The following is a 25,845-nucleotide window of genomic DNA, read 5'->3' as shown; positions in this document are numbered from 1 at the left end:
CCAACATTGGTGGTGTAGTGGACAATGAAGAAGGTAATTTCAAAGTACAAGGGGGCCTTGATCAACTGAGGCGATGGGCCAAGGAGTGGCAGGTGGAGTTTAATTTGGATAAATGTGAGGTGTTGCATTTTGGTAAGGACAGTGATGGGAGGACTTATACAGTTAATGGGGATTGTTACTGAACCAAGAAACCTTGGGGTGCAGGTCCATAGTTCTGTGAAGGTGGAGTCACAGACAGACAGGGTAGTAAGCAGATATTTGATACTCTTGCCTTTATTGGTCAGTGCATTAAGTATAGGAGTTGGGATGTCATGTTGCAGTTGTGCAGGACATTGGATAGGCCACTTTTAGAATACTGTGTTCGATTCTGGTCTCCCTGCTATAGCAAAGATGTTGTTAAGCTTGAAAGGGTGCAGATTTGCTGGGGTTGGAAGATTTGAGCAATAGGGAGAGGCTAAATAGACTGGGGCTATTTTCCCAGGAATATCAGAAGCTAAGAGGTACCGTTATAGAGGTTTATAAAATCATGAGCGGCATGGAGAGGGTGAATAGCGAAATTATTTTTCCCAGGTTAGGTGAGTCCAGAACTAGAGGGCATTGGTTTAAGGTGAGAGAGGTGAGGGACCTAAGGGTCAACTTGTTCCACGCAGAGGGTGGTGTATGCATGGAATGAGGTGCCAAAGGAAGTGGTGGAAGCTGGTACAATTGACAACCTTTAAAAGGCATCTGGATGGATATATGAATAGGAAGGGTTTGGAGGGATGTGGACCAAATCTTTGCGATAGCAGGGAGATCAGAATCAAACACAGTATTCTAAAAGTGGCCTATCTGATGTCCTGCACAACTACAATATGTCCCAAACTAGATTAATTTAGGATATCTGGTCAGCATGGACAAGTTGCATCGAAGGGTCTGTTTCCGTGCTCTACAACTCTATGACTCTAAGTGCAAAGAACTTAGCTGACTGAGTGCAGCTCCAACAACACTCAACCATCCAGAACAAAGCAGCTCATTCAATTCACACCATATCCGCAAACATTCTGTCCCTCCACCAATGCTTAGTACGAGCAGGATGTACTATCAACAAGTAATACTTCAGCAATTCAATAAGGTTCTTTAAGCAGCATGTTCCTTAAATGGTAATGGGTTTAAGGAATGCCTGACCATGACTGTTCAGAAGGACAAGGGCAGCAGATAAACAGGAACAACACCACCTGCAAGTTCCTCTCCAGGCCACACATCATCCTAACTTAGAAATTTTTAACTATTCTTTCAGTGTTGCTGGCATTAAAACCTTAGAACTCCCTCTCTAGTTATATTGTGGGATCTCCACCAAATAGTCTGTAGCCATTCAAGGGCAACTAGGGGTGGGCAATAAATGCTGGCGTGGTGAGTGATGCCCACATCCTGTGAATGAAATTTAAAAAGCTGATCAGCCATGGTCATTATAGCAAGCAGAGCTAGCTCAAGAGCCCCAGTGGTGTACTCCTGCTTGGATTTCATAGGTTTGTACCAAGCATTTGGTCAATGTTAGAATATGTAAAGTAAAATATTGCTTTCAGTTGGACAATTTAGCCACCTCAGCATTTTCTGCACTGCAGACACAACAAAACCTGTGGCCATAATGGCCTTACTACATTGCTTGAAACAAACTTCATTTGCAGTTTTGAAGTGGCAGTTCGTTCAGGAAAGTGATTTAGGTTGCCCACTGCAAACTTCTATTAATATTTCTGTGAAGTTATAGTGGAACTCAACATGAAGGAGTTGGCTTACTATTTGTTTGAAATCCCCTCTGAATTCTCATTGTAAGCTGTGAAAAAGTAGATTCTATATAAAAACAGGCCAGCTGCCAAAGAATAGCTTCGTAATTTGAATACATTCCTAAGGCTGCATCATGCAGAGCAAACCTGGACTGCAGTAGAAAGTGAAGGTATTTAGGTATGAGCATAATCAGATGCTCAGCATGTTAAATTGTACAAAGTAATTGGACCAGTATGTCCAACCTCCAGGGCTTTATTCCAAAAGTCAGAATTCCTTGCTTCCCAATAAGCAAACAGAACTAGTGATGAAACAGCCTATAAACCCGTACAAACCTATCACCAAAGCTTGAACTTTTTGCTATGTTAGAAACCAATTTTAAATGGCTTAACATTTCCTTCTTAATATCTTTTAAAATTTTCAAATGGCTCCAATTTAATGTGTTTGGTATATCTTGCAGATGGATGATCTGCAAATCTCAGAAACATGGCATGCACATCATGATATTATCAGCTGTGATTTTTAAAAATTCATCATCAGGATGTCAGCTTCACTGCTCGGTCAACGTTTATTGCTACTGTCTAACTGCCCTTGATAAAGTTGCAGTGAACTGCTGCCTTGGATTGTTGCAGACCATTTGTTATGGGTGCACCTACAATGTTCTATTCTCAACCATACAATGGCAGTCCAAACCCTGGTTGATTGCTCTCTGATCCTTCAAATCAGAAATCAACTTAGATGTAATCCCAAAATCATCCTGTACAACTCTTTAGCACTGCACTACGTGTTTTAACCACTGTTTCAGAGATCCACTGCCTTCGCAAGTGGCCAAGTATTGACTTAAGTGTATAAAGCCATAACAACTGGAGACAATAGTAAACAATTTGGACTGTTATCTTAATATAGAAATTGCAAAATAATAACAAGAGTGCACTTCAACAGATAAAAGTACTGCAGATCTTAACTTGCAGACAGTAGAGTTTTGTAAATGTGGAGATAGTTTTCTGGCACCTCATTCAAGTGGCTATTTATCATGTGAAATTTGACAGCCAATATGATTGTGGTGACACAGTGTCAATGGCATAGTAATCAGCACCAAGGATTCAGTGGAGATAAATGTATATTCTTAAGATATAACCTTGAGCTGAATTTATTCACCCTCTAAAATATTAAAAGCAAGAGTCCATTTGACAGTGTAAAGGGTAATAAACAATTCTTTTAAAAGTTATATTTAATGACTAAAAGCCATAAATTTCCAATTGATTTTCCACATTTGGGGCTAGTTTACGGTGATAGTTAAATATAGGGAGTAATTCTGAGTGCATTCCAGAAGTAAGGGAGCACTATGCGTGTCAGCTCATTTTGCAGAATTGTCAGTAGCAGTTTCATAATGTTCCAATCTGTGCATTTCCATCTAAGTTCACTTCATGTTGTAGGGATTTTGGGTAATAAAACTACAATTGATAGCACTGCTCTTGAATCCTTCTGCCATATGTTACTAATTGAGAAATGATTGGGCTCATTCCCCTTTTTTCACCACTTAACTGACCAATATCTTTTCTTAGATCAGAAAAGAAGTTCAATTCCTGAGTGCTGTGACTGGGAAAGTAGTCAAATGATGGGTTTCTGGTTCAGTTTGCAAAGAAAGATTGCAATTCAACACTCAAAAATATGCAAGATTAAACCCACTCTCGCTCAGAGAAAAGATTGTGATTTTAAAAGAGATAGCATTTATTTAGCTCTCGAAAATTCTTTGGTTGCACTGTTTTTCCCGGGAGTGAAGATTTGAAAACCGTGTGCAAGTTGGTCATCCTTTTGGTCCACTGAAGAAAAGAGTCTGGAGTTTTTGGTAGATTGGTACGCTGTGGTTTATTGCTTGTTTGCTTTGGTTTCTGATGGCTGGGCCGTTTTCCAACAATGGGATCTGGGCTTTGCCCATTCACCTAATGCCATGATAGATAGATACCTTGCACACCATTCACTGGATTTCAACTTAGGCCTAAGTCTGCAAGCAGCATTGTGATTTTTTAAAATTAATAACTCGGAGAAGGGCAACCATTAAATTACAGGCAAGTTATTTTCAAATTTAATCAGAAATATGTCCAGAAAGGTCATTTGCATTTTGATGATTTGTCCAGATATGAAGATTATCTCAGGGGTCTTGTTGTTCCTAGGGTATTAACAAGCAAGAAAAGTCAACTGACCCCTCAACTCCATTTTGCTTGAAAGTAATGTCCATTTTGAATTTGTGTGAGTATTGTGTATGAGCTGCACTAGCAGAATAGAAGAATATCTTGTCTTTTTTTCAACTGTTCCCCAGTCAATTAAGTCTATATCTGATCAGTGTCTGATGTTCAGTGGTGCCAGCAGGCTGGTAGGATACTACTATCCTGACCCTACATATAATGTCAAAATAAAGCTTTTTACATAATAAGTGTATCAGAAGAACAAGTCTAAATAGAAATAAGTAATACCTGGAGATAAAATTTTAGAAATTGTTTTAGTGAGTTGATTCTGTGATTCTAGTATTAGCCAAACAGTGATATAATATTTCCCTGTTTTTCTCTTGAACACAAGCATAATCATTAAAAAGATTAACAATTTTTGTTGAAATTGTGACTATCAAAACATACCCAATCATATTAAACATTTCTCCTTTTGTATCACTGCAGTTGTTTGCTAGACTATGGATCATTAACTAAAATCCAGTTTTTTTTTATTAATTTACCTGATTTGCTGCTTTTGTTCCTCCATTTATTTTTGATGTATAGGCTTAAATATAATTTTGATGAGACAACTAACATTAATAGAACAAAATTGCTAATTTAACATTTTATTTGAGTCAATCTGAAGAATACAGTAGGGTCATGTTATGGTACTGGATCAGGAGCTAAGACCTGAAATATTTCAATCCTTCTGTAACAAGTTGTGAAATAATTTGAATATATCTGATAATTTGTGGCTCCTGGGGAAAATGGTCTTGTCATAAAAATCTAACTGGTTCACTAATGTTCCTTGGGGAATCAATCCAAAACTAACCACTTTACTTGGTCTACATTCTTGACATTTAACGCCTTTGAGGTGGCTTAGTGTGTTGTTCATTTTAGGGCTGAACAATAACTGTACACTCGGCAGCCCACATTGTGGAGACTGTTACGTTGATTTAAAAATAGCATCATAAGTTAATGGACGCTAAACGTGGACACAACACTTGGGAATGTAAGTTGATTCCAGAGTTTAATTGCATTTCTCCAATGATATGTTGACTCCAGGCAGCTAGTACCTCTTTAACAAGATATAGGAAATGGTCAGCTGCTGGTTGCTATCATATGCCCTTGAGTAAAGATTGCTTACCCACACACTCAGCAGTATGGAGGTTTGAGAACAAAAAAAAGCATGATATCTATACACAAATTACAGTATAAAAACACTTTTTAAATTTTCTTTCAGGAGTAAATTAAACACTTCATCCAGCCATGTAAGTTAATGCTAGTTAACCAGATGATTAATCAAGAAATGCAAAATCTGCCTGGTTCATTTTCTTCCATAATAAAGAGTAATGTCAGGAAGTAAAGTGTTAATAAAAGTTGGTTTTTATTTTGATGTGTTGGGGATTATTACTGCTGAATAGGTCATGCAGTAGATGATAGATCTCCAAAATTATGGTTATAACAGTACTAAGAGGAATCATAAACATGAAAACGTATTCTTGTAATTTTTAAAAAATGAAGAGCAGTTTATCAGAGGTTGAAATTAACTGTTACTGTTCCTTTCTTCTGTCTTAGGACAACAGCAGACGGGTAGAGAACCTGCTCAAACTATGGATTATTGAAGCCAAGGATCTGCCAGCCAAGAAAAAGTATTTCTGTGAACTCTGCCTTGATGATACACTGTATGCACGGACTACCTGCAAGCTGAAAACAGACAATGTTTTCTGGGGAGAGCACTTTGAGTTCAGTAACCTGCCCGCAGTCAGAAACATTACAGTGCACTTGTACAAAGAGACTGATAAAAAGAAAAAGAAAGATAAGAATAACTACGTGGGTCTGGTGAACATCCCAATAGCGACTGTGACAGGACGACAGTTTCTAGAGAAATGGTATCCTGTGAGCATGCCCAACCCCAGCAAGGGCAAATCAGTGGGGCCAATGATTAGAATCAAAGCTCGCTATCAGAGCATGAGCATTCTTCCAATGGAGCTGTACAAAGAATTTGCTGAGTACATTACTAATAACTATATGCTGTTGTGCTCAGTGTTGGAGCCTGTGTTGAGTGTCAAGAGCAAGGAGGAGATGGCTTGTGCATTAGTGCACATTCTGCAAAGTACTGGGAAGGCCAAGGTAAGCACAGAGGTTAAAATATTTTCTATTTTTAAGCATTCGACCATATTTTCCTATTTCAGCAAAACATCCATGGGAGATTTAATATATTCATTAATAAAGAATTAAAAAGATGGCATTGGTTTGTGGTCTGGAACGTATATTTATAAAGGTTCACGTGAAAGTAATCCATAATGATCCCACGGTTCAGTAGTTGCACAAATTGAGATTTAGAATAGAAGGGATATATAGCTGAATTTATATTCTTTTAATCAATTGTCAATTTGTGTCTAATGAGTGAGTAAAATAAAATAAAGGAAAGGATTAAAATCATCCAAAATTGAAAGATTAGAATTTGGTGAAACAAGTGACAGAAAAAAAAGTTCCTTTTATCTTGTGTTTTATTCAAATATAGTCAGTTCTGCTATAACATAGTTCTGTTCTTGTACAATCTCATGTTATCAGAAAACCACACAATAGCTGTTCCATTTAAACTAATGGGGCTGGAATCATGTTGTAGCCAATACAGGGAAGAAAGTTCACATTCTACAAATAACAGTCTAAATTCTTCTATCGGATTAAATCTATTTGTGTTGAAGAACCATGTGTTATAGCAGAACCGACTATGTTCCCAAAGAATAGTTGCATTGTCTCTCTCTCTCTCTCGCACACATGCGCTCTTGAGTTCTCTCTCTCTCTCTCTCTCTCTTTCTCTCTTCCCCCTCTCTCTTTCCCCCTCTCTCTTTCCTCCCCCCCCCCCCCACCTTGATTAAATAACAATCAAACTGTATCCTTATTCCTACTTAGTAATATGTATAATCGTATTGGCCTTATGGGCAAAGAAATTTCACCCATTTAAAATATCCTGGAATTTTTCCAATGGTGCAAAAGAAGAACACCTAAAGTGCCATTTTAATTTGCTTAGAAGATGGTCAGTTGAAAGGCAGACTGTAACAGAGGTCTCTTTCATCTACATGCATTGTTGACGTGTATGTAGAGATATTGGCCTGGATTTTCATCCCAGAGGTCAATAGCCAAAGTCAGAAAAATTTTTGACTTTGTCCATCTACCTCATGAGATGTCAGAAAACAGCCAGAGACATGATTTTCACAGTGCATGAATGATGGCAGATATGGGCTCCAGCAAGTAAACACATGAATTAGGAGCAGAACACTTGGCCCTGCAAGTGCACTCCACCATTCAATAAAATCATAACAATAGCTCCACATTCTCACTTGCCCCAATAACCAGCCAATCAACCCAGGAAAGAGGTCGGAGGCAGTGGCTGCTAGATGCCAAAGAAGTCTGTAAATCCCTTTCCCCGTGCCGATAGACATCCTGGTAATAATGGAAAAAGTAAGGCCTTCTGTTGTCACACGTCACACACCTTCACCCTCACGCACTTCTCATGCCCTGTCAATGCTAGCATATGCCAGTTGACCACATTCCATGACCCCTCACACCCCTTTGCCAAGACATGGCATTTCAATGACCGTTCACCCACTCTACACTATATGGAACCCTCTTGAGACGATAGACTGTGCTAAACGTTTTCAAAGAAAGTAATTCATTTCTTACTTTCCACAAGTGTCAATCACCACAACCTTTAAGTAATTAATATCAAAAACTTTTGACCTTATGGAAATAAATGTTGAGCTACTGACTATATTAACCAGAAATGCAGAGCTGTCAATCAAATGTGCCTTCCCTGGATCTCAGCTATTTGCACAGTCTAATGGATCACACAAATTTGCACCATTAAGAGGCACTCTGAAAAGACAAAAATTGTGGGAATAAGATCAGGAAAAATATCAGGATCCGCCTGCCATTTTTAAAGAATTCCCTAATCCAACCTGAATTGGTGACAATCCAGACTATTATTACTGCTTAGTCACAGCTGTCAATCTTTGCCTTTATGTAGTTTTTATAAATTTTGAAAGTCCGTTTCACTCACTACCTGTAGGATAACATTGTGCTATGACATTCTCTGAGATTTAAGTTAATGATGAGGAAAATAATAACCTAATTAATGCTCCAGTTCATTGTGTTTCCAGAACGTAACTCTATGTTCCACAATGAATATTATGCATATCATTGGAAATATCGATTGCATTATATTCAGTGCAGATTTGAACATTTACTGTATTCTTAGAAATCGTGAGGTTAGTGTGTAATTTGAGTGGATCTAACAAAAAGAATAAAATAAAGGGGTGAAGAACAGAATGGAATGTTGCTGAATCTTTTTTCATCTTGTACTCACCAGGAATTAATGCAAGAATTAGTCAGGACTTTGATAAGCCTTTAATTCTTCCTCAGTGGCACCACCCTGGCTGGTCTGCACTCTCTTCGTGTAGTTTAAATCATTATCATTTGAAATTTGGCGTCCTTTCATTTGTCCTGATGACTAGAAGACAGTTTTTGGCAACGTATCTCTGTTTTCAATAATATTTAAGTTCTGTACTACCAAGTGAGCAATTTTATTTTTTGTGGAATGAATAATTGGTGCAATGTATGATTGTCATTCAAGCTGAAATTTGATTGATAATTACACGGAGAAATTTCTCTACACATTGTTGTAGCTACTGAAGGCTTGCATGAGTTTATAAAACATTCTAAAGCCATTGTTAATCTTAATAAAGAGATATGATTGATATATTGTACAATAACTAGTTTCCTTTTCTTACACTGCAAGACAATTATTGTTTGATGATAATTTGGTTAACAACTGTCTGCAATATGAACTGAGAACTAACAAGGACAATGCAGTGAAGTGGTGGAGAGTGAGTTTGGCTTTAATTACCTTTAAAACCCCTTATTCCCCAGCATATTACAACAAAACAGCTCACTAGTCTGTATTACCGCTGCTCATTATCTGAAATCTAAGATAGAGACTAGCTGAACCAACGGAGCAGTTATTATTCTCCTCTTGGATATAGGAAGCAATGAGTACCTCTTGTCATTGGTTGCTTGTTCATTACTTGGATATAGATCTAATTGCTCTGTGATCACTCAAATAACATAACTTCCACAGTGATGAGCACTCCATTCTTAAACTGCACTGGGGAAAACATATTGACTAATTATAATTTGCACTAAGACAACTGGTATTTAAGTGAATCATTCTGTATTATTCTCTGCTAAGATAATTATTGAATGTACTGATACATCATTAATAATTTTAATTAAGCAGATATTTCCTGGATTAAGTTAATTGCTGTACTAATTATGCCGAAACAATCCTCTGCATGTTACAAGCACAAAGAAGTAGTACATTATTTTTGCAATATCTGACCAACCTTGCTCATATTGCTACACAACTCTGCACTCACTTGTTCTATCACTCTGTATTCTAATCCTGCAAGTTTGATTGCAATTTGTCATTTCTACTGAGGCCATGCCACCATTGTAAAAGTGCAACTTTGGTCGTGACTTATTGCCTCGTATCTTGGATATGTTCTTTGCTGATTTTAAGATTATTAACCATGCAAATTATTTTTATTTTACCATTTCTCATCACTCCTACATCTCTGCAGCTCTGCATCATCCAGGTTCCATTCGTTTGCTATCTTCACTATTGAAATCACTTTATTTCTATAATTTTTCCAATGACTAGTACTCCTTGTGCTTCATCTTCAGTCCTATTTGAGATATGAAATGCTAACATTTTGTTGCATTATCCAAAACTATAGAGTTAACTTTGATACATTTATGATGCCACTCACATTTATCTCCCAATATTCACAGTTGATTTCAGAACTATCATAGTTCTAGCTGAATGACTACTGTTAAATCCTGGGTCAGGTATTTATCCCAACTCAATGTAAATAGAACCAAAGCTGCCTTTTGGTTTCTGCCTACACATACAATCTTCTGGCACCACATCTGAAAACTTTCCCAGTTGTCCCCCTCAGTGAATTAAGATATAGTTTCTGCACTTTAAGACAAACTAACCTCTATGCGCCATCTGTAGTCAGTTTATAAAATTGCATTCATATATGAGGAGGTCCCCTGCTTTTCTCTCTTCATCACTAAAACATTAGTCTGTGTAAATCAAATATTAAGTAACTCTTTTAAAGCAGTTCAAAGACGGTTTATTGAATCATTCCTAAGATGGTGGGACTATCTGATTTTTTAAAAAAATTGAACATGTTGGAATTGAGAAGAATGAAAGGTTATCTAATGAAAAAAAAAGGGGCTTGAGGGCACTGGGTGGATACCAAGAATAGGTTTCCTTGTTGTACAGGAGACCAAAAAATGAAGAGGACTTAAAAATGAGCGACCTAATTTTAGACTAAGAGACCCTTGTAAGACTGAAATGAGAATTCTTTTTGAGGGTCATGACAGTATTGAATTCTCTTCCCCAGAAGTTCATGGAAGCTATATTTTTGCATTTTCTTCAAGGCTAAGTTGGATATATTAGCTGATGTGGAGCTGAGATCACAATTATATCAGCCATAGTCTTTCAGACAAGTGGGACAGATTCAAAACACTAAATGGCTTGCTCCTGCTTCTAAACTCAATGTTCCTGTTAATCCATGCCTTTGTCGCACCATGGATCCATTCTTGAATGCTTACCCTTCATAATCTCACCTTTGTGAGCTTACTGTTAGCTTCCCAAACTCATTTCCATGTGAGGCTGCAGTGATCATTTGTTTTTAACATCATTGTCCTTATTTTGAAACTCTTCCATAATTCAGCCATCCCTATCTAAGTTATCAGTCACACCATGCAACCTACACTGCTTTTATCTCCCCTGGTTTCACTCCAATATTGGTGTGATTGTAATTCCCCAACATAATCTTTCAGTTGTGGTGAACATGCCCTGGAAGTATCTGCCTAAATCACTTTACTATTACACTTCTCTCACTTGTTCAAAACTCTTTCTTCTTTTATGCATTCAGTCTTCTACCCTCTCCTAATCTATTGTCCTCAATTTTTTTTAAACACTCCTTGATGTGAGTTAGACTAAACAACTAGAAAAAAAATTAAGAATTTATTAAATGTCAAAAGAAGTGGTAAAAAACTGGAAGGGAAGAAATTAATTTAAGAATGTCTTAGAAGCGATTTCAAAATCAAAGAATCAGCTAGTTCCTCCAGGTTGTTAAGAGTGAAATCCATTGTTTTTGAAGATGGTATTTAAAAAGGAGGAATGTTGGTTTTGAGTGTTCAGTAACCTGCAGAGGAGTAAACAGATCTATTGCAAGGTGAGGATGGATGGGTTGTAAATTTTCAATGATTAAGCTGTTGAAGATGACCACTGAAGGTCACTTGGCAGACTGACCTTTTAGTCAGAAAGCCTTTTTTGTGTAATTCTTCTGCTTAAGTTCCCATTCATTTATAACAAAACAATATATTTTAAGGCCCTTTTTTAGAATGGAAATGATTGAGTCTTTAAGGGAATGCTATTAGCTATTCTTTATGATTTGTTTCATTTATGAAGTTGGCAATAGGTAAGGGCATATGTTAACCATTAGGCAGCAGGGTTTCTGAAGGCAGTTTTTAATAAATGAAATGATTGCCTTTATGGGAGGGTGGGGGGAATGTACTCCTTGTTTCTTATATTTTACAATAATACTTTCAGTCTAAAAAACACCCCATTTTCAGAAAACTTATTGCAAGTGACTTGATTTGTAAATATGTACAGCACATTTTCCGATGGAATGTGTATTATTTCAATTTGGTTAAGTCAGACCGTCAACAGGGAAAATAACAGAATATTTGATCCACATCGAGCTAGTAAGAGTAGAGATTTTGGATATTAATGTAATCCATTACAGAAATCCATAAATGAGTGAATGTTATCTGCTTTATGTCTATTTGTAATTCCAAGTTTTCATACTGAAAGTTTTAGTATAGAAATTGATCATGTATGATGATGCAAAACAGTATTCAATTAATCCTCCTTTTATACAATGTGCATGATATTGAGTCTTTTGTCTGCAGTGGAACTGAATTTCTCATCCTGCATTGTCTAAGCGATTGACTCAAAGCCACCTATTTTGCATCAACGCTTGCGCATTAGTATGTTTTGTAAAACATTGGAAATTTACAATATCCTAGCTGTTCAGCCGATGCTCCTTAAATCAGAACTCTGATGGCTACAATATCCCTGTACTTGTTGACCTAGATTTGTTTCTGGCAAAACAAATCCTCGATTTTACATCTTCAAACTGGTTTTCAGTTCCCTTTGAGGCCTGATCCCTCCCTATCTCTCTCATCTCCAGTCCCACAATATTTTAAGATATCCAAATGTTATGGCCAAGTAAGGAGGGGTGATTAATACTTCTGTTTTTAACTCCCCCTTGATCAGTCACTATAATTGTTTTTTAGCATGTAGCTGTCATTTGGAGGTGCCAGTGTTGGACTGGGGTGGATAAAGTTAAAAATTGCACAACACCAGGTTATAGTGCAACAGGTTTATTTGGAAACACTAGCTTTTGAAGCACTGCTTCTTCATCAGCTGGTTGTGGAGCAGAATCATAAGACACAGAATTTATAGCAACAGGATTACAGTGTCTTGGTTCTAATGTTAAACAAATTTGGCTGAAGACTTGAGACTTATTTGATTGTGCTGTATAAATGGAAGTCATTGTTGTGGTATTGCTGCACCTCAAATTTCTATGTAAACACAAACTTACCACATTGCAGTGTGTGGTGAGTCCCTTTTGCCTAGAGACTAGAGATTGAAACGGGAGATTGTAGCATTAGCCATCATCTCTTGAACAAGGCTGTTTGAATGTATGCTAATGTGTAAGTTGATGAGAAAGCTCTAGGTTTGCACTTAGCTACTGCAGCAACAAATTATATGGACCTTTTGTGCTACTGGCAACCAAGGAGCACAATTAGATGAGACATATGTCCTCATTATGGCAACTGTGGTTTGCTATTACACTACCAAATGTGATATTTTTCTTAAATAGCTGCAGGGCCAGTTCCTTATAGCTAGACGTTAATCAAGCATTGTCATTTCTCTGATGAAAGTACTTGGAGTTGATTTCTGTGTTGCAAAAGCTTAGAATAATTGCAGGTGTTCTGCAGTGACATAGCATTAAGCTGGGAAGTCTTTGTATCATAATTCTTTTCTGTGAGAATATTGAGTTTGCCCTTCTGTGCCATTAAGTGATTCACATTCAAAAATCACCATTATGGCCATGTGAACAGAAGAGCCTGATCGGAAGATTCATTTTTTAATGCTGTATCCCATTGCTACTGTTTTTATTAGTTGAAATAAGATAATGATCTAGTTCTTGCCTATTTTCCATGAAGTATGAAAATTTCACCTACTACTTTTCACTAAGCTGCATATAGGGGGTGGATTCTTCTGCTCAGGGAGCTGTCAAGCTTAGAAGAAGGAAGAGCCCTGAATTAGGTGGGATAGTGTCGACCTTCTCGCCACACTACAAATTGAGAGCTTAAGTGCCCAATTAAATACCACTCTCATTGCAAGCAGCTCTTGTTGGAGGGACTTAAAGGGCCTTGATTCCAGGTCACCTCAACAAGACTCTACGCTGGGTTTTGCCTATAATCTGAAAGGAAGTGTTGAGTCCAGTTTGGTTTATTCCTCAGTAACTTATTCTGATTCATGCAGCATGGCAACAGGCTTATTCATGTTGATCAGAAATCCTAAATTAATCTAGTCCCATTTGCCGGCATTTGGCCCATATCCCTATAAACCTTTCCTATTCACAAACCCATTCAGCTGCTTTTTAAATATTGTAATTGTACCAGCCTTCACTACTACCTCTGGCAGTTTATTCCATACACACACCACCCTCTGAATGAAAAGCTTGCCCCTAAGGTCCCTTCTAAATCTTTCCTCTCTCAATTTAAACCTATGCCCTCTAGTTTTGGATTCCCACACCCCAGTGAAAAGACCTTGTCTGTCTATTCACTGTATCCATGCCCATCATGGTTTTATAAAGCTTTATAAACCCTTCAGCCTCCGATGCCGCAGGGAAAATAGCCTCTCCCTATAGCTGAAACCCTACAACCCTGGCAACATTGTTTTAAATCTTTTTTGAAGTCTTTCAAGTTTCACAACGTCATTCCTATAGCAAGGAAACCAGAGTTGCACACAATGTCCTGGGCAGCTGCAACATGACCTCCCAACTCCTATACTCAATGCATTGTCCAATAAAGGCAAGCATTCCAAACGCTGCCTTCACTATCCAGTCCACCTGTGAATCCACTTTGAAGGAACTATGAACCTGCACTCCAAGGTCTCTTTGCTCTGCAACACTTCCTAGAATTTCTTTTGAAGAATAGGTGTGAAATGATGGGTACGTATAAACGTGTTCATGCTGCAATTCTATCACTCATCAACAATTTGAAAAAAAATTATTTAAAATCATCTGCTCTTTACTCTGGAACAGATACACTTAATACCTCTAGCAGATGTAAAATCTAGGAAATTTTATAAATGTAGAACAAATCTTAACTTCTACAGATAGATAGAAATTTTCTTGGTGAAATTTAGGTGCTGATAAACCTTTATTCAAAAATTGACCCTACACCTTCACATGCATGTTGTGTACACTAATATAAAGTGATCACTTTTCCACTTCTTCATGGCATTGGCAAAAGTGATTTCTACATTTCCTGAACAAAAACCTATTTCTGGAAAATCTCAGCAGGTCTAGCAGCATCTATGGAGAGAAAGCAGAATTAATGTTTCGGGCTCAGTGTCTCTTCTTTCAGAACATCATTTTGCCAAATGCAAACTAAGTTTGAATTTCCATGTTAAAATGTTAGTGTATATGTATACAGTAAGCTATTGGGTGAGCTGCTATAAATTTATGTAAAAGTCATGAGCATAAAGTATTGACCAGTTATGGTCAACATAGATTTTGATTTGGCAATTGTGTATGTTTGCTCTAATATTAGTAGACCAATTCTTAATCTCCGTTCTACCTTAATGTCAATAGAATTGGATATTAAACACAGTCCAGGAGGCTCACTTCAGTAGAAGGAATAATAATTGGAGGTACTACAACCTTCACTTACCATTTAAGTTACATTTATAATAGGATCAAATAAATTAATGAACACTTATTTCTGCAACCTTCAATCTTAATCTAAAAATTTGATCATATTTCTTTATTGGTCATAACATTATAAAATGTTATAAGTTTCTATTCATCTACCAATACTCAAACTGCATAACAGTATTGCATAATTGTTACTCAAAAAACTACTGATGTTCATAAGTAGATATTGCCCATCATTTTCCGGGTTAAATACATTAATTTAGCACCCAGAATTTTGACTAACCTACTGACATATGTCCCTGCTAGTAGCTGAGAGATGTGAATGAAAGCTTTAATTATTTTGGTATGTAACCTAGGGAAAAATCTAATTACAGGTTATCATGCTTACCCTCCTTCCATCTCTCACTGCTACTGTAAAATGTCAGTGAAATGGTCTATTTTCATATCTTCATAAAATTATTCATTAATCTGCTTTGTGTGAATCTAACACTCTGGTTTGGAATATTACATATTATGGGAGGATCAGATAATTTGATTTGAATGCCATGTGCTCAGTTCTATATGCAGTTCATTTTTTGCCCTTGTAGGTATTCAGTCACTGCCATAAAATAATATGCTGTTCATCAGTAATTGTGATGTTCATCTAGTCTAGCAACTTATTAAGTTGATTCATAAAATCTTTCATGAAAAGACAACTGAAAAGATTATGGTCATGAAGTGGAGAGGAGAATATTGAAACGCAGAAATAGGTGTGGAGAGTGAGGTGCTGGAAAAGCACAGCTGATCAGGCAGCATCCGATGAGCAGGAGAATCGACATTTTGGGCATAAGCCCTTCATCAGGAATGACGCTTGTGGGCCAAGGGGGCTGAGGGATAAATGGAAGGAGGGTGGGGCTGGGGTGAGGTAGCTGGGAATGCGATAGGTTGATGAAGGTGGGTGAAGTTGATAGGTCAGAGAGGAGAGTAGAGCGAATAGGTGGGAAGGAAGATAGACAGGTAGAACAGATCAAGAGGGCGGTGCCAGGTTGAAAGGTTGGATCTGGGATAAGGTGGAGGGAGGGGAGATGAGGAACCAGGTGAAATCCACATTGATCCTGTGTGGTTGGAGAGTCCAAATGTGGACCTTCATCAACCAATCGCATTCCCAGCTTCCTTCCCTCCAGCCCCACGCCCCTCCCATTTATCTCTCAGCACCCTTGGCCCACAAGCCTCATTACTAATGAAGGGCTTATGCCTGAAATGTCAACTCTGCTCCTCGGATGCTGCCTGACCAGCTGCACTTTTCCAGCACCACATTCTAGACTCTGATCTCCAACGTCTGCAGTCCTCACTTTCTCCCATCAGAAATAAGTATGTTTAGAAAGAGAAAACTGAGTCAGTTGGTGGTGCAGCCAGTTGCTGATAACTAAAGGATATTGAGTATGTAGGCAGGTTTTGAAAGGTGAACATTCAATGGAATCGCAAGGTTAAAGTATTAATATGCTGTCTGCTCCCCTTACCAGCTCGAATGCTAATTTACTCAGTGCTAATCACACAATACTTGAGCATTAATTGCTCATAAGACATAGAAGTCGAGAGTGTGGTGCTGGAAAAGCACAGCAGGTCAGGCAACATCCAAGGAGCAGGAGAATCAATGTTTTGGGCAGAAGACCTTCAATAGGAACCTTATGCCCATAACGTCAATTCTTCTGTTCCTTGGATGATACCTGACCTGCTGTGCTATTCCAGTACCACACTCTTGATTCTGATCTTCAGCATCTGCAGTCCTCACTTTTTTCCATAAGATGTAGAAGATGGAATGAGGCCATTTGGCCCATTGAGTCCACTCCACCAGTTGATCATTTCTAATATGGTTCTTGGCTCCATTCTCCTGCCTTCCTTCCATAACCCTTGATCCTCTTACCAATTAAGAACCTATCTATCGCTGTCTTGAACATACTCAATGATTTGGTTTCCATACCCCTCTGTAGTAGTGGGTTCTGCAGATCAACCATTTAGCTGAAGACATTCCTCCTCACCAAGGTTTATTCCTTCTCTCTGAAGTTGTGCCCTCAGGTCCTAGTCTTTCCTGCTAGTGGAAACATTTCTCCACATCCACACTTTCAAGCCTATCAGTATTCTGTAAATTCAATCAGATTGCCCCCCCCTCATCCTTCTAAACTCCAAGTACAGACCCAGAGTCATCAACAGCTCCTCACGTAATAAGACCTTCTTCCCTGGGATCATTCTTGTAAACCTCCTCCAGATGGCCTCCAATGCTAAAACATCTTTCCTTAGATATAAGCCCTAAATTCGCAATATTGATCAGTGCTCACAATAATCCAAACACAGTCTAACCAGACCATTATATAGCATCAGAAGCACATCTGTGCTATTGTATTCTAGTCCTCTTGAAATGCAGCTGCATGTTAATCTTAAAAGAATCCTGAACAAGGATACCCAAATCCCTTTGTGGTTCAGAGTTCTGAAGCTTTCCCTGTTTAGAAAAAAATCTACATCTGTATTCTTCCTACCAAAGTGCATAACCTCACACTTTCCCACATTGTATGCCATCTGCCAGTTCCTTGCCAACTCTCCTAGCATGTCCAAATCATTCTGTAGCTTTTCCACTTCCTCAGCATTACCTGTCCTTCTACTTATCTTTATGTCATCTGCAAACATAGCAACAATGTCCTCCGTTCCTTCATCCAGATCACTAATGTATAATGTGAATAGAGTCATAGAGATCTACAGCACAGAAACAGACCCTTCAGTCCAAATTGTCCATGCCGACCAGATATTCTAACCTTATCTCTTCCCATTTGCCATCACTTAGCCCATATCCCTCTAAACCCTTCCTATTCGTATACCCATCCAGATGTCTTTTATATGTTGTAACTGTACCAGCCTCCACCACTTCCTGTGGCAGCTCATTCCATACATGCACCACGTTCTGTGTGAAAAAGTTGCCCTTTATGTCTTTTTTTTTATCTTTCCACTCTCACCCTAAACCAATGCCTTCTAGTTCTGGACTCCCCCACCCAGGGAAAAGACTTTGTCTATTTATCCTATCCATGTCCCTCATGATTTTATACACCTCTGTAAGGTCACCCCTCATTCTCCAATGCTACAGGGAAAACAGTTCCAGCTTATTCAGCCTCTCTCCATAGCTCAAACCCTCCAACCCTGGCAACATCCTTGTAAATCTTTTCTGAACTCTTTCAAGTTTCACCATATCCTTTCAATAGGAAGGAGACCAGAATTGGATGCAATATACTGAAAGTAGTTGTGGTCCCAGCACAGACTGTGCAGAAATCCATTAGTCACCGGGTGCTTTCCTGAAGAAGACCTCTTTATCCTCATTCTTTGACTTCTGCCAATCCTCTATCCATGCCAGTGCCTTGCCCCAACACCACAGGCTCATGTCTTATTTAACAGTTTCCTGTGCGGCCTTGTCCAAGGCCTTCTGGAAATCCAAATAGATCACATCCATGTGCTCTCCTTTGTCTAACGTGTTCAGCAACATCTCATGGAATTCTAACAGATTTGTCAGACATGACCTCCCTTGTTGAAATCTACCATTTTATTGAAAAAAACCGTGGCGGAATAATTTTATCTTATAATAGCATCCAAATGAACGTTATTGCAATATATTTATAATAAGTAGCAATATACGTAGAAAAGAAATATAAGTTATTACAAGCTTTCCAAAACTGCTTTATAGAACATGTACACCCTTTAAAGATGTAGACTTACTTGTGTCAATGCTAACTCATCTTTAAAATGGGCTGACTCTGCCAGCTCTTTTCCTCATATTAAGTAATATAACAAAGCAATGAAAAAAAAATCACATATAGTTTTATGTAGTTAGTCTTGAGGAAATGTTAAATGTAACCATTCCTCCTCCAAAACACACAGTAGTGACAGTAATGTTAATTCTGACAGAAATATTGCAGCAGCACCTGTATATATTTGAGTCTCATCAGGCCATGTCCCATCCAAACAAACAAAAATGAAACATTACCTTGATCACAAAGGAGCTGAAAAATAAGGGAAGCAAATTGAGCAGTAGTTATATAGGATATTGGTTAAATCCTATCTGGAATACTGATTTCAGTTCTGAACGTCCCATCTCAAGAAATATATGTTGTTCTTGGAGGCACCCTAGAAATACCAAGCTGGTACTTAGAAACATACCAACATACAAATTAGTTGCAAAAGTAGGCAATCCAATCCTTTTGAGTCTGCTCTGGCATTCAATAACTTCATAGCTGATGTGTTTGGAATATCAAATTTGCACATGCACCTACTTTCATTTAGTTTTTTAAACAATAATTTATATGCTTTTTCAAGATATTCCCAGACTCTGCTTTCATCTACTTTTCTAGAAAAAAGTTCCAAAGACATGAAAACTTTGGATACAAAAAAATTCGCTTCATCTGTGTTTTAAATGGGTGACACCTGATTTTCTTTAAACGGTGACACCCTAATTCTAAGTTCTCCCATGTGAGGTAGCATCCTCTCCACATCTACTAAATCAAGACTGCTTAGGACCTTAAATATTTCAATCAAATCACCTTCAATACATTTACATTCTTCCTTTTAAAAGGTGAGCAATACTGTGCACAGTATCGATGTCACCAGTGCCCTGTATAACTGAAGCATGACACTTTCTTTTGATGTGGAGGTGCTGGTGTTGGACTGGGGTGTACAAAGTTAAAATTCACTGACATCAGCTTATAGTCCAACAGGTTTATTTGGAAGCACTAATTTTTGGAGTGCTGCTCCTTCATCAGGTGGTTGTGGAATACTGATGGAAGGAGCAGCACTCCGAAAGCTAGTGCTTCCAAACAAACGTGTTGGACTATAACTTGGTGTTGTGTGAATTTTAATTCTTTCTTTTGTATTTATTCTTCCTTGTGATACATGGTGACATTCCATCAGCTTTCCTAATCACATGCCATACCTGCATACTAACCTTTTTGCCATAAAGGCATGAGGACACTCAGATCCTTCTGACCCACTGAGCTCTGCAATCCTTCAACATTTAGATAATATGCTTTTTGATTCTTCATCCCAAAATGACAGTTTTACATTTTATGTATTTATTCTCTGTATGCCACATCTTTGTCCATGTGTTTAATCTATACATCCTTTTGGAGCCTCCATGTGACCTTTCCCCAATTTATTTTCCTATCTATCTTTGTTTCCTTATCAAATTTGGCAACCACACCTTCCATCCTTTCATCAAAGTTATTTATATAAATTGTAAACAGTTGAGGTCCCAGCACTTAAGCTGTTTCACACCATTTGTTACATTTTGTAAACCTGAAAAAGACCTGTTTACGTCTACTTTCTGTTTTCTCTTAGCAAGCTAATCTATCCATGCTAATATGTTACCCCGACACCGCGAGCTTCTATTTTCCACAAAGACCTTTGTGGTTGTGATCCTATGAAATGTCTTCAGGAAATACATTGTACTATATCCAATAGTTCCCCTTTATCCATAGTTCTTAAAAGAATTCTAATAGTTTAGTCAAACGTGAATTGCCTTTCAAAAAACCATGTTGAGTCTATCCAACTTACCATAAACTTACCTAACTGTTCTACTTCAGCCTCATTAACAATAGCTTCCAACATTTTCCCTACAATACATATTGAGCTAACTGGCCTGTGTTTTTTCTTTTATGTCTTCCCTTTTTGAACCATGGAGCCACACTTGCATGGAACCATTCATACATCAAGCGAGTTCATGAACATTTAAACCACTTTCTTTAAGACCGAGGATGAAGTCCATCAGGATCCAGGAATTTGCTCACTACTTCTCCGGAGAATGTGATTTTGCTGAGTTCTTCCCTCCCTTTTCCTGATTTATTTCAGTTTCTGGGAATGTTACATATTTCCTCTATCGTGAAGTCTGATTGAAAATACTTGTTCAATTATGCTGTCATTCCTTATTTTCCATTTCTCAATCTCTGGTCTCACTTTGTGTAGGTCCAATACTCACATTTTTAACTTTCGTTTGTAAATATTTGCCGAAACTCTTACTGTCTCCTTATATATTTCAGACTGGTTTTCTCTTCTATTCTAATTTTTCTCTCGTTATTAATGCTTTAACAATTCCTTGATTTTATTTTTAATATTTCATCCAGTCTTCTGACGTGCAAGCCATCTTTGTATAATGTATTTTATTTTTAAAGTTTTACATTTCTAGTCAATGGTTGGTAGTTCGATCCCTTAGAATTTTCCCTAGTTGTTGTGATATATCCATTCTCTGAATTCTGAAATATACTCTCAAATGTCTATCATTATATCTCTATTGACCTTTCTTTTAACCTATTTTGCCAATTCATTTTCATCAGCTTAGCTTTCATGGCTTCATAATTTTCCATATCTAAATTCAAAAAGTAGTCTTGAGCACACTCATACTGAACATATAATTTGGTAAAATTGTGGCCACCATTATCTGGAGGTACCTTCATTACATATTATTTAATTAATTATATCACATTGTACATTACTAGGTCTGTTATAGCCTACTCAAAATTCATGTTCAGAACATATTGTTCTAAGGAACTATTCCAAAAATATTCTGTGAACTCTTTTTACCTAGGCTACCTTTGACTAGCTAAAGATGCCAAGAGTTCTAATACCTATATATAGGTTAAAACTCATGATTATCACTGTCGTTGTGACAAGCTCTTATTATTTCTACCTGTATGTTTCACCTTACCATGTGGTTACTGTTAGGAGGTAGGTACCAAGGACATGGGAAAGTCAAGGAAAGAAGTTCTGCTTAGACAATATGGGGAGCTATGCTCCAAATAGAAGAGCAAAACCTGATGTATAATAATCACTCGATTACATGAGCCGTTCACCAGTTGGCACAGGGTGTTTAAGATTAGTGAAATGAAGATGTAGCTCAAAGGCTGGTGCAGGGGAACTGAGTTCCCGTTTGTGGGGGGCACTGGTATTCAGTACTGGGAAAAAGTGGGGTTGTACCATTGGGGAAAGTCTGCATCTGAATCATGCAAATAGTCTAACTAGAGAAATAGAGCTTTAAACTAAACAATGGAAGTGAGGGATCAAGCAGTAAAGTCAAGACAGGAGAGCAAGGTAGTAATTTGGAAAATGAAAGTCAAAGAATGGCAGGAAGGGAAAGTGAGAATAAAACTAAGAATGGATCAACCATCAAGACTTGATGTTGGAAGGGTAACAAGACAAAATAGAAGATTCAATATCTGAGTAGGAATAGCATTCACAACAAAGTAAAATAAATAATAGCACACCCACAAGTAAATAAATATGATCTGATAGCTATTATAGAGGTGTGGCTGCATGATTGCTAGAGTTTTTGTGTTGAATATTGAAGAGTATATGCAATCAAAGAAAAATAGAAAGCTAGGTAAAGTTGGAAGGGTAGCATTGTTAATCATGGGTAGAATTGGAGCAATAATTAGTGATAGCTTGGTCTAGGAGATCAGGATGTAGATTTTTTTTCTGGAGGTAATCTATATTAGAGGGAAGAAGCCACTAGAAAGGATTGTCTATAGGCCCCCTACCAGTAACTACAGACTAGTATACAAAAGATTGTTTCTGAATCATCCTATGGACAAATGTTACTTTGTAGGGGATTAATGTTTTACCAGAGGTTTGGGTCTGGAATGCATTTCCTGGAAAGTGAAGGCTGATTCAGTTGAGATATTCAAGATAACTTTGTTTCTGTTTACAAAGCCATCCAATGTACAAGGGAATGTGGAAAAGATAAGATCATGGTATGAAGGCATAATGCTAATCTGGAGAACTGGTGCAGACACAATGGGTCAAATAGCCCCCTGTGTTGTAATTACTAATCTTAGAGTATTTTGTTGTATATGTAAAGCAGTATGCTGTTAGTGTTTCAGAATCTCTCCACCTTGCAGGCACTCTGCCTCTATTCCTGATGAAGGGCTTTTGCCTGAAACGTCGATTTTCCTGCTTCTTGGATGCTGCCTGAACTGCTGTGCTTTTCCAGCACCACTCTAATCCAGAATTAGGAGCCATAGCCCAGTTTAGAACATATTTATATATTTAACCATCCCTCTTGACATTAAATTGGTCTGAAACCTACAGGCAATTAGGAGATCACACATTTTGGTAGGGGGAGCATTACAAATAAAAGTTACAGTTCTACAAGGGATGCAGGAGCAGAGGCACTGGAGTAACATGTTCTCAAATGATTGAAGGTGGCAGCACAGTTAAGTGTTTCAGAAGGTATATGGGATCTTGAACTCTGAATTGAGGCTTGGGTACTCAACCTAACAGGTTTTGAGGAACCTTTCTGTAACACGGTGTTCTCAACTGGAGTGGTGTGCCCAAATCTGAGAGATTACTGAAAAGATTATGCGAATGGCTCCTGGGTGAGAGACTTTGGTTATGGAGGAGAAGCTGAAGTTATCCTTCTTTGGGAGATGGTTGAAAGGAGATTTTGTAGAGATGTTTAAGATCATGAAAGATGAGGGAAGAGTGCACTGGGAGAAACTGTCCCTATTGGCAGAGTGGCCAAAAGCCAAAGAACATCAATTTAAGGTGAAAGGCTAAAGAACATGGGGATTGCATTTTTATACAGAAAGTGGTGAGGATCTGGTTCTGTGCTGCCTTAGAGTGTGGTGGAGGGAGATTCTGTTGGAGGTTGACTTTCAGGAGGGAATTTGCTAACTATCTGGAGATAATCTATCTGCGGGCTAGGGAGTAGGGGCACGGGAGTGGGATTAGCTAATCTGCTGTTGCAGAGAGTTGTGTGGGCATGAAAGGCAAGTGGCTGCCTTCTCTGCTTTATCCATTGTATGATGCTTTCAAACATATGTAGGCTGACAGTTTCAGCTGTCATTTATGGGAAGCACTGCAGTAGTGCTCTTAATCTAGTATTTCTACTGCTGAGCTGTTCAGCTCCCTTTAGGATTTTATTTGGCATTTTCTTATTCATTATTTTTAAAAATCTGGCTCTAACTGCCTGAAAGCACAAACATCCTTGGAGAGCAGTTTGGACAGTTGTCAGTGTTTGTGCTGCCTCATGAATCATGAATCATGAATCTAAGGCACGCTAGATTGAGACAAAGATGGATAAGGCTGCTAGTTTCAGCATTGTAGGTCAATTTATGAAATGCCAAGATTGTTGAAGAGGTTGACACTTTGGTCACCACTATGACGCTGTTTTATTCTGTAGCAATTTAGACTTTTCAGTATTGTTGCATCTGCCTCTTAAGAATTTGCTGTATTTCTATATTTCAGTGACGACTCAGTTAGTAGCTCCAATCTGAGGAGCTGCAGAGCAAAATATATGCAAAATTTTCTGATATACCTAGATTTTCTTCTGGCAATAGTTGTAGCCATTAAGAAAGTGCTATCATGCAATATATTTAGAATAACTTATAACTCTTCTTCAGGTATTCAATATTCAACAGTGAATCTAGAAAAAATGTTAATTGCCATTATTATCCTGAAAGCTTAAATTTACTTTTGAGGTGAAGCATCACTGTTCCTTAGGTTTCCTGAGGTGCAAGTGAGGAGAACAAACACATTTGGACAGTCTGTTTAAATCATCTGCAGCAATTGTAAGCAAATAGCTAAGAAGAAAAATGAGTAAAGCAGTTCAACAGCAGTTTATCCTCCCTCATTGTTGTAAACTAACTTGTTTGTTGTGTAGTGGTCCCTGAAGACAATAAATAAACTCAATTGCTTTTATTGATGTTACCTGTTGTCATTGTATCCAGTCTAACAGCTGAGTAATTGGTTATTAGGAATGTTTCAAAGACAGCGGTGGGGGGTGGGGGGATTTACTTGATAATGTCACTGCTTACAGCACTATGTAGACTTACCTCTATTCCCTGGGAAGGTGGCAGTTCTCCATGCCCCTGTTAGAAAGTAGCAATATGCCTGATGCATTTTAAACCAAAATATCCTATTCATTTCAAATAGGAAGAGAATTAATATCCCGCTGAAAGTTTTAGTTTTGTGGAAATTTCATGTGGTTTGTTTCTCCAGAAACCATAAAGACCACCAGAAATAGAAACAGGAGCAGGCTTTTTGGCTCCTCAAGCCTGTTTCACTATTAATAGGATTATGGTTGATGGGCCATTTCTCACATCTGTTTTCCTGCCCTTTCTCCATTACCCTTGATTCCCCAACAGATCAAGAATCTCTCTATCTCAACATTAAATAAATACAATGACTCTGCCCTCACAGCTCTCTGGCAAGGACTTCCAAAGACACTCAACCATCCGAAAGAAGAAATCCCTCCTCATCTCAGTCTTAAATTGGTGCACCTTTGTTTTGAGACAATGCTATCTGGTCCAAGACAGTATCTTCCTCTTAGGCTGAAGGGCAAGGCTGGTAGGTATAGGGAATGTTGGTTTATTGGCAAAGTTGAGGTTTTGGTCGAGAAAAGAAGGAAACATATATGTCAGGTATAGACAGGAGGGATCGAGTAAATCCCTAGAAGACTATAAAGGCAGTACAAGTATACTTAAGAGGGAATTCTGGACGGCAAAAAAGGGACATAGCTTCGGCAAATAGGATTAAGGAGAATCCAAATGCATCCTACAAATACATTAAGATGATAGGGAACTAGGGGGATAACAGGGCTTCTTAAAGATCAAAGCTGCCTATGTGTGGAACCACAGGAGGTGGGATAGATACTAAATAAGTATCTTGCATGAGTGTTTACTGTGGAGAAGGATATGGAAGCTAGAGAATGTGGGGAAATGCATAGTGATATCTCAAAAAATGTCCACATATCGGAGGAGGTGCTGGACATCATAAAA

At 38.1% G+C, this 25,845-nt stretch overlaps 1 protein-coding gene across 4 annotated transcripts in view; it reads left to right on the top strand.

Annotated features, from left to right (window-relative positions):
- Positions 1 to 25,845, top strand: part of dab2ipb (DAB2 interacting protein b) — a 358,016-nt gene that overhangs the window by 260,959 nt on the left and 71,212 nt on the right. For all 4 annotated transcript variants that reach the window (XM_060841451.1, XM_060841453.1, XM_060841454.1 and 1 more), the window contains one exon: positions 5,544 to 6,098. In XM_060841451.1, the coding sequence (XP_060697434.1) occupies positions 5,544 to 6,098 (555 nt within the window). The remainder of the gene's footprint in view (positions 1 to 5,543; positions 6,099 to 25,845) is intronic.

Source organism: Hemiscyllium ocellatum, chromosome 21 (genome assembly GCF_020745735.1).
Source record: "Hemiscyllium ocellatum isolate sHemOce1 chromosome 21, sHemOce1.pat.X.cur, whole genome shotgun sequence".
NCBI classification, from domain to species: Eukaryota; Metazoa; Chordata; class Chondrichthyes; order Orectolobiformes; family Hemiscylliidae; genus Hemiscyllium; species Hemiscyllium ocellatum.
The sequence above is the reverse complement of the archived record's forward strand: the minus strand, read 5'-3'. Positions and strand labels throughout refer to the sequence as shown.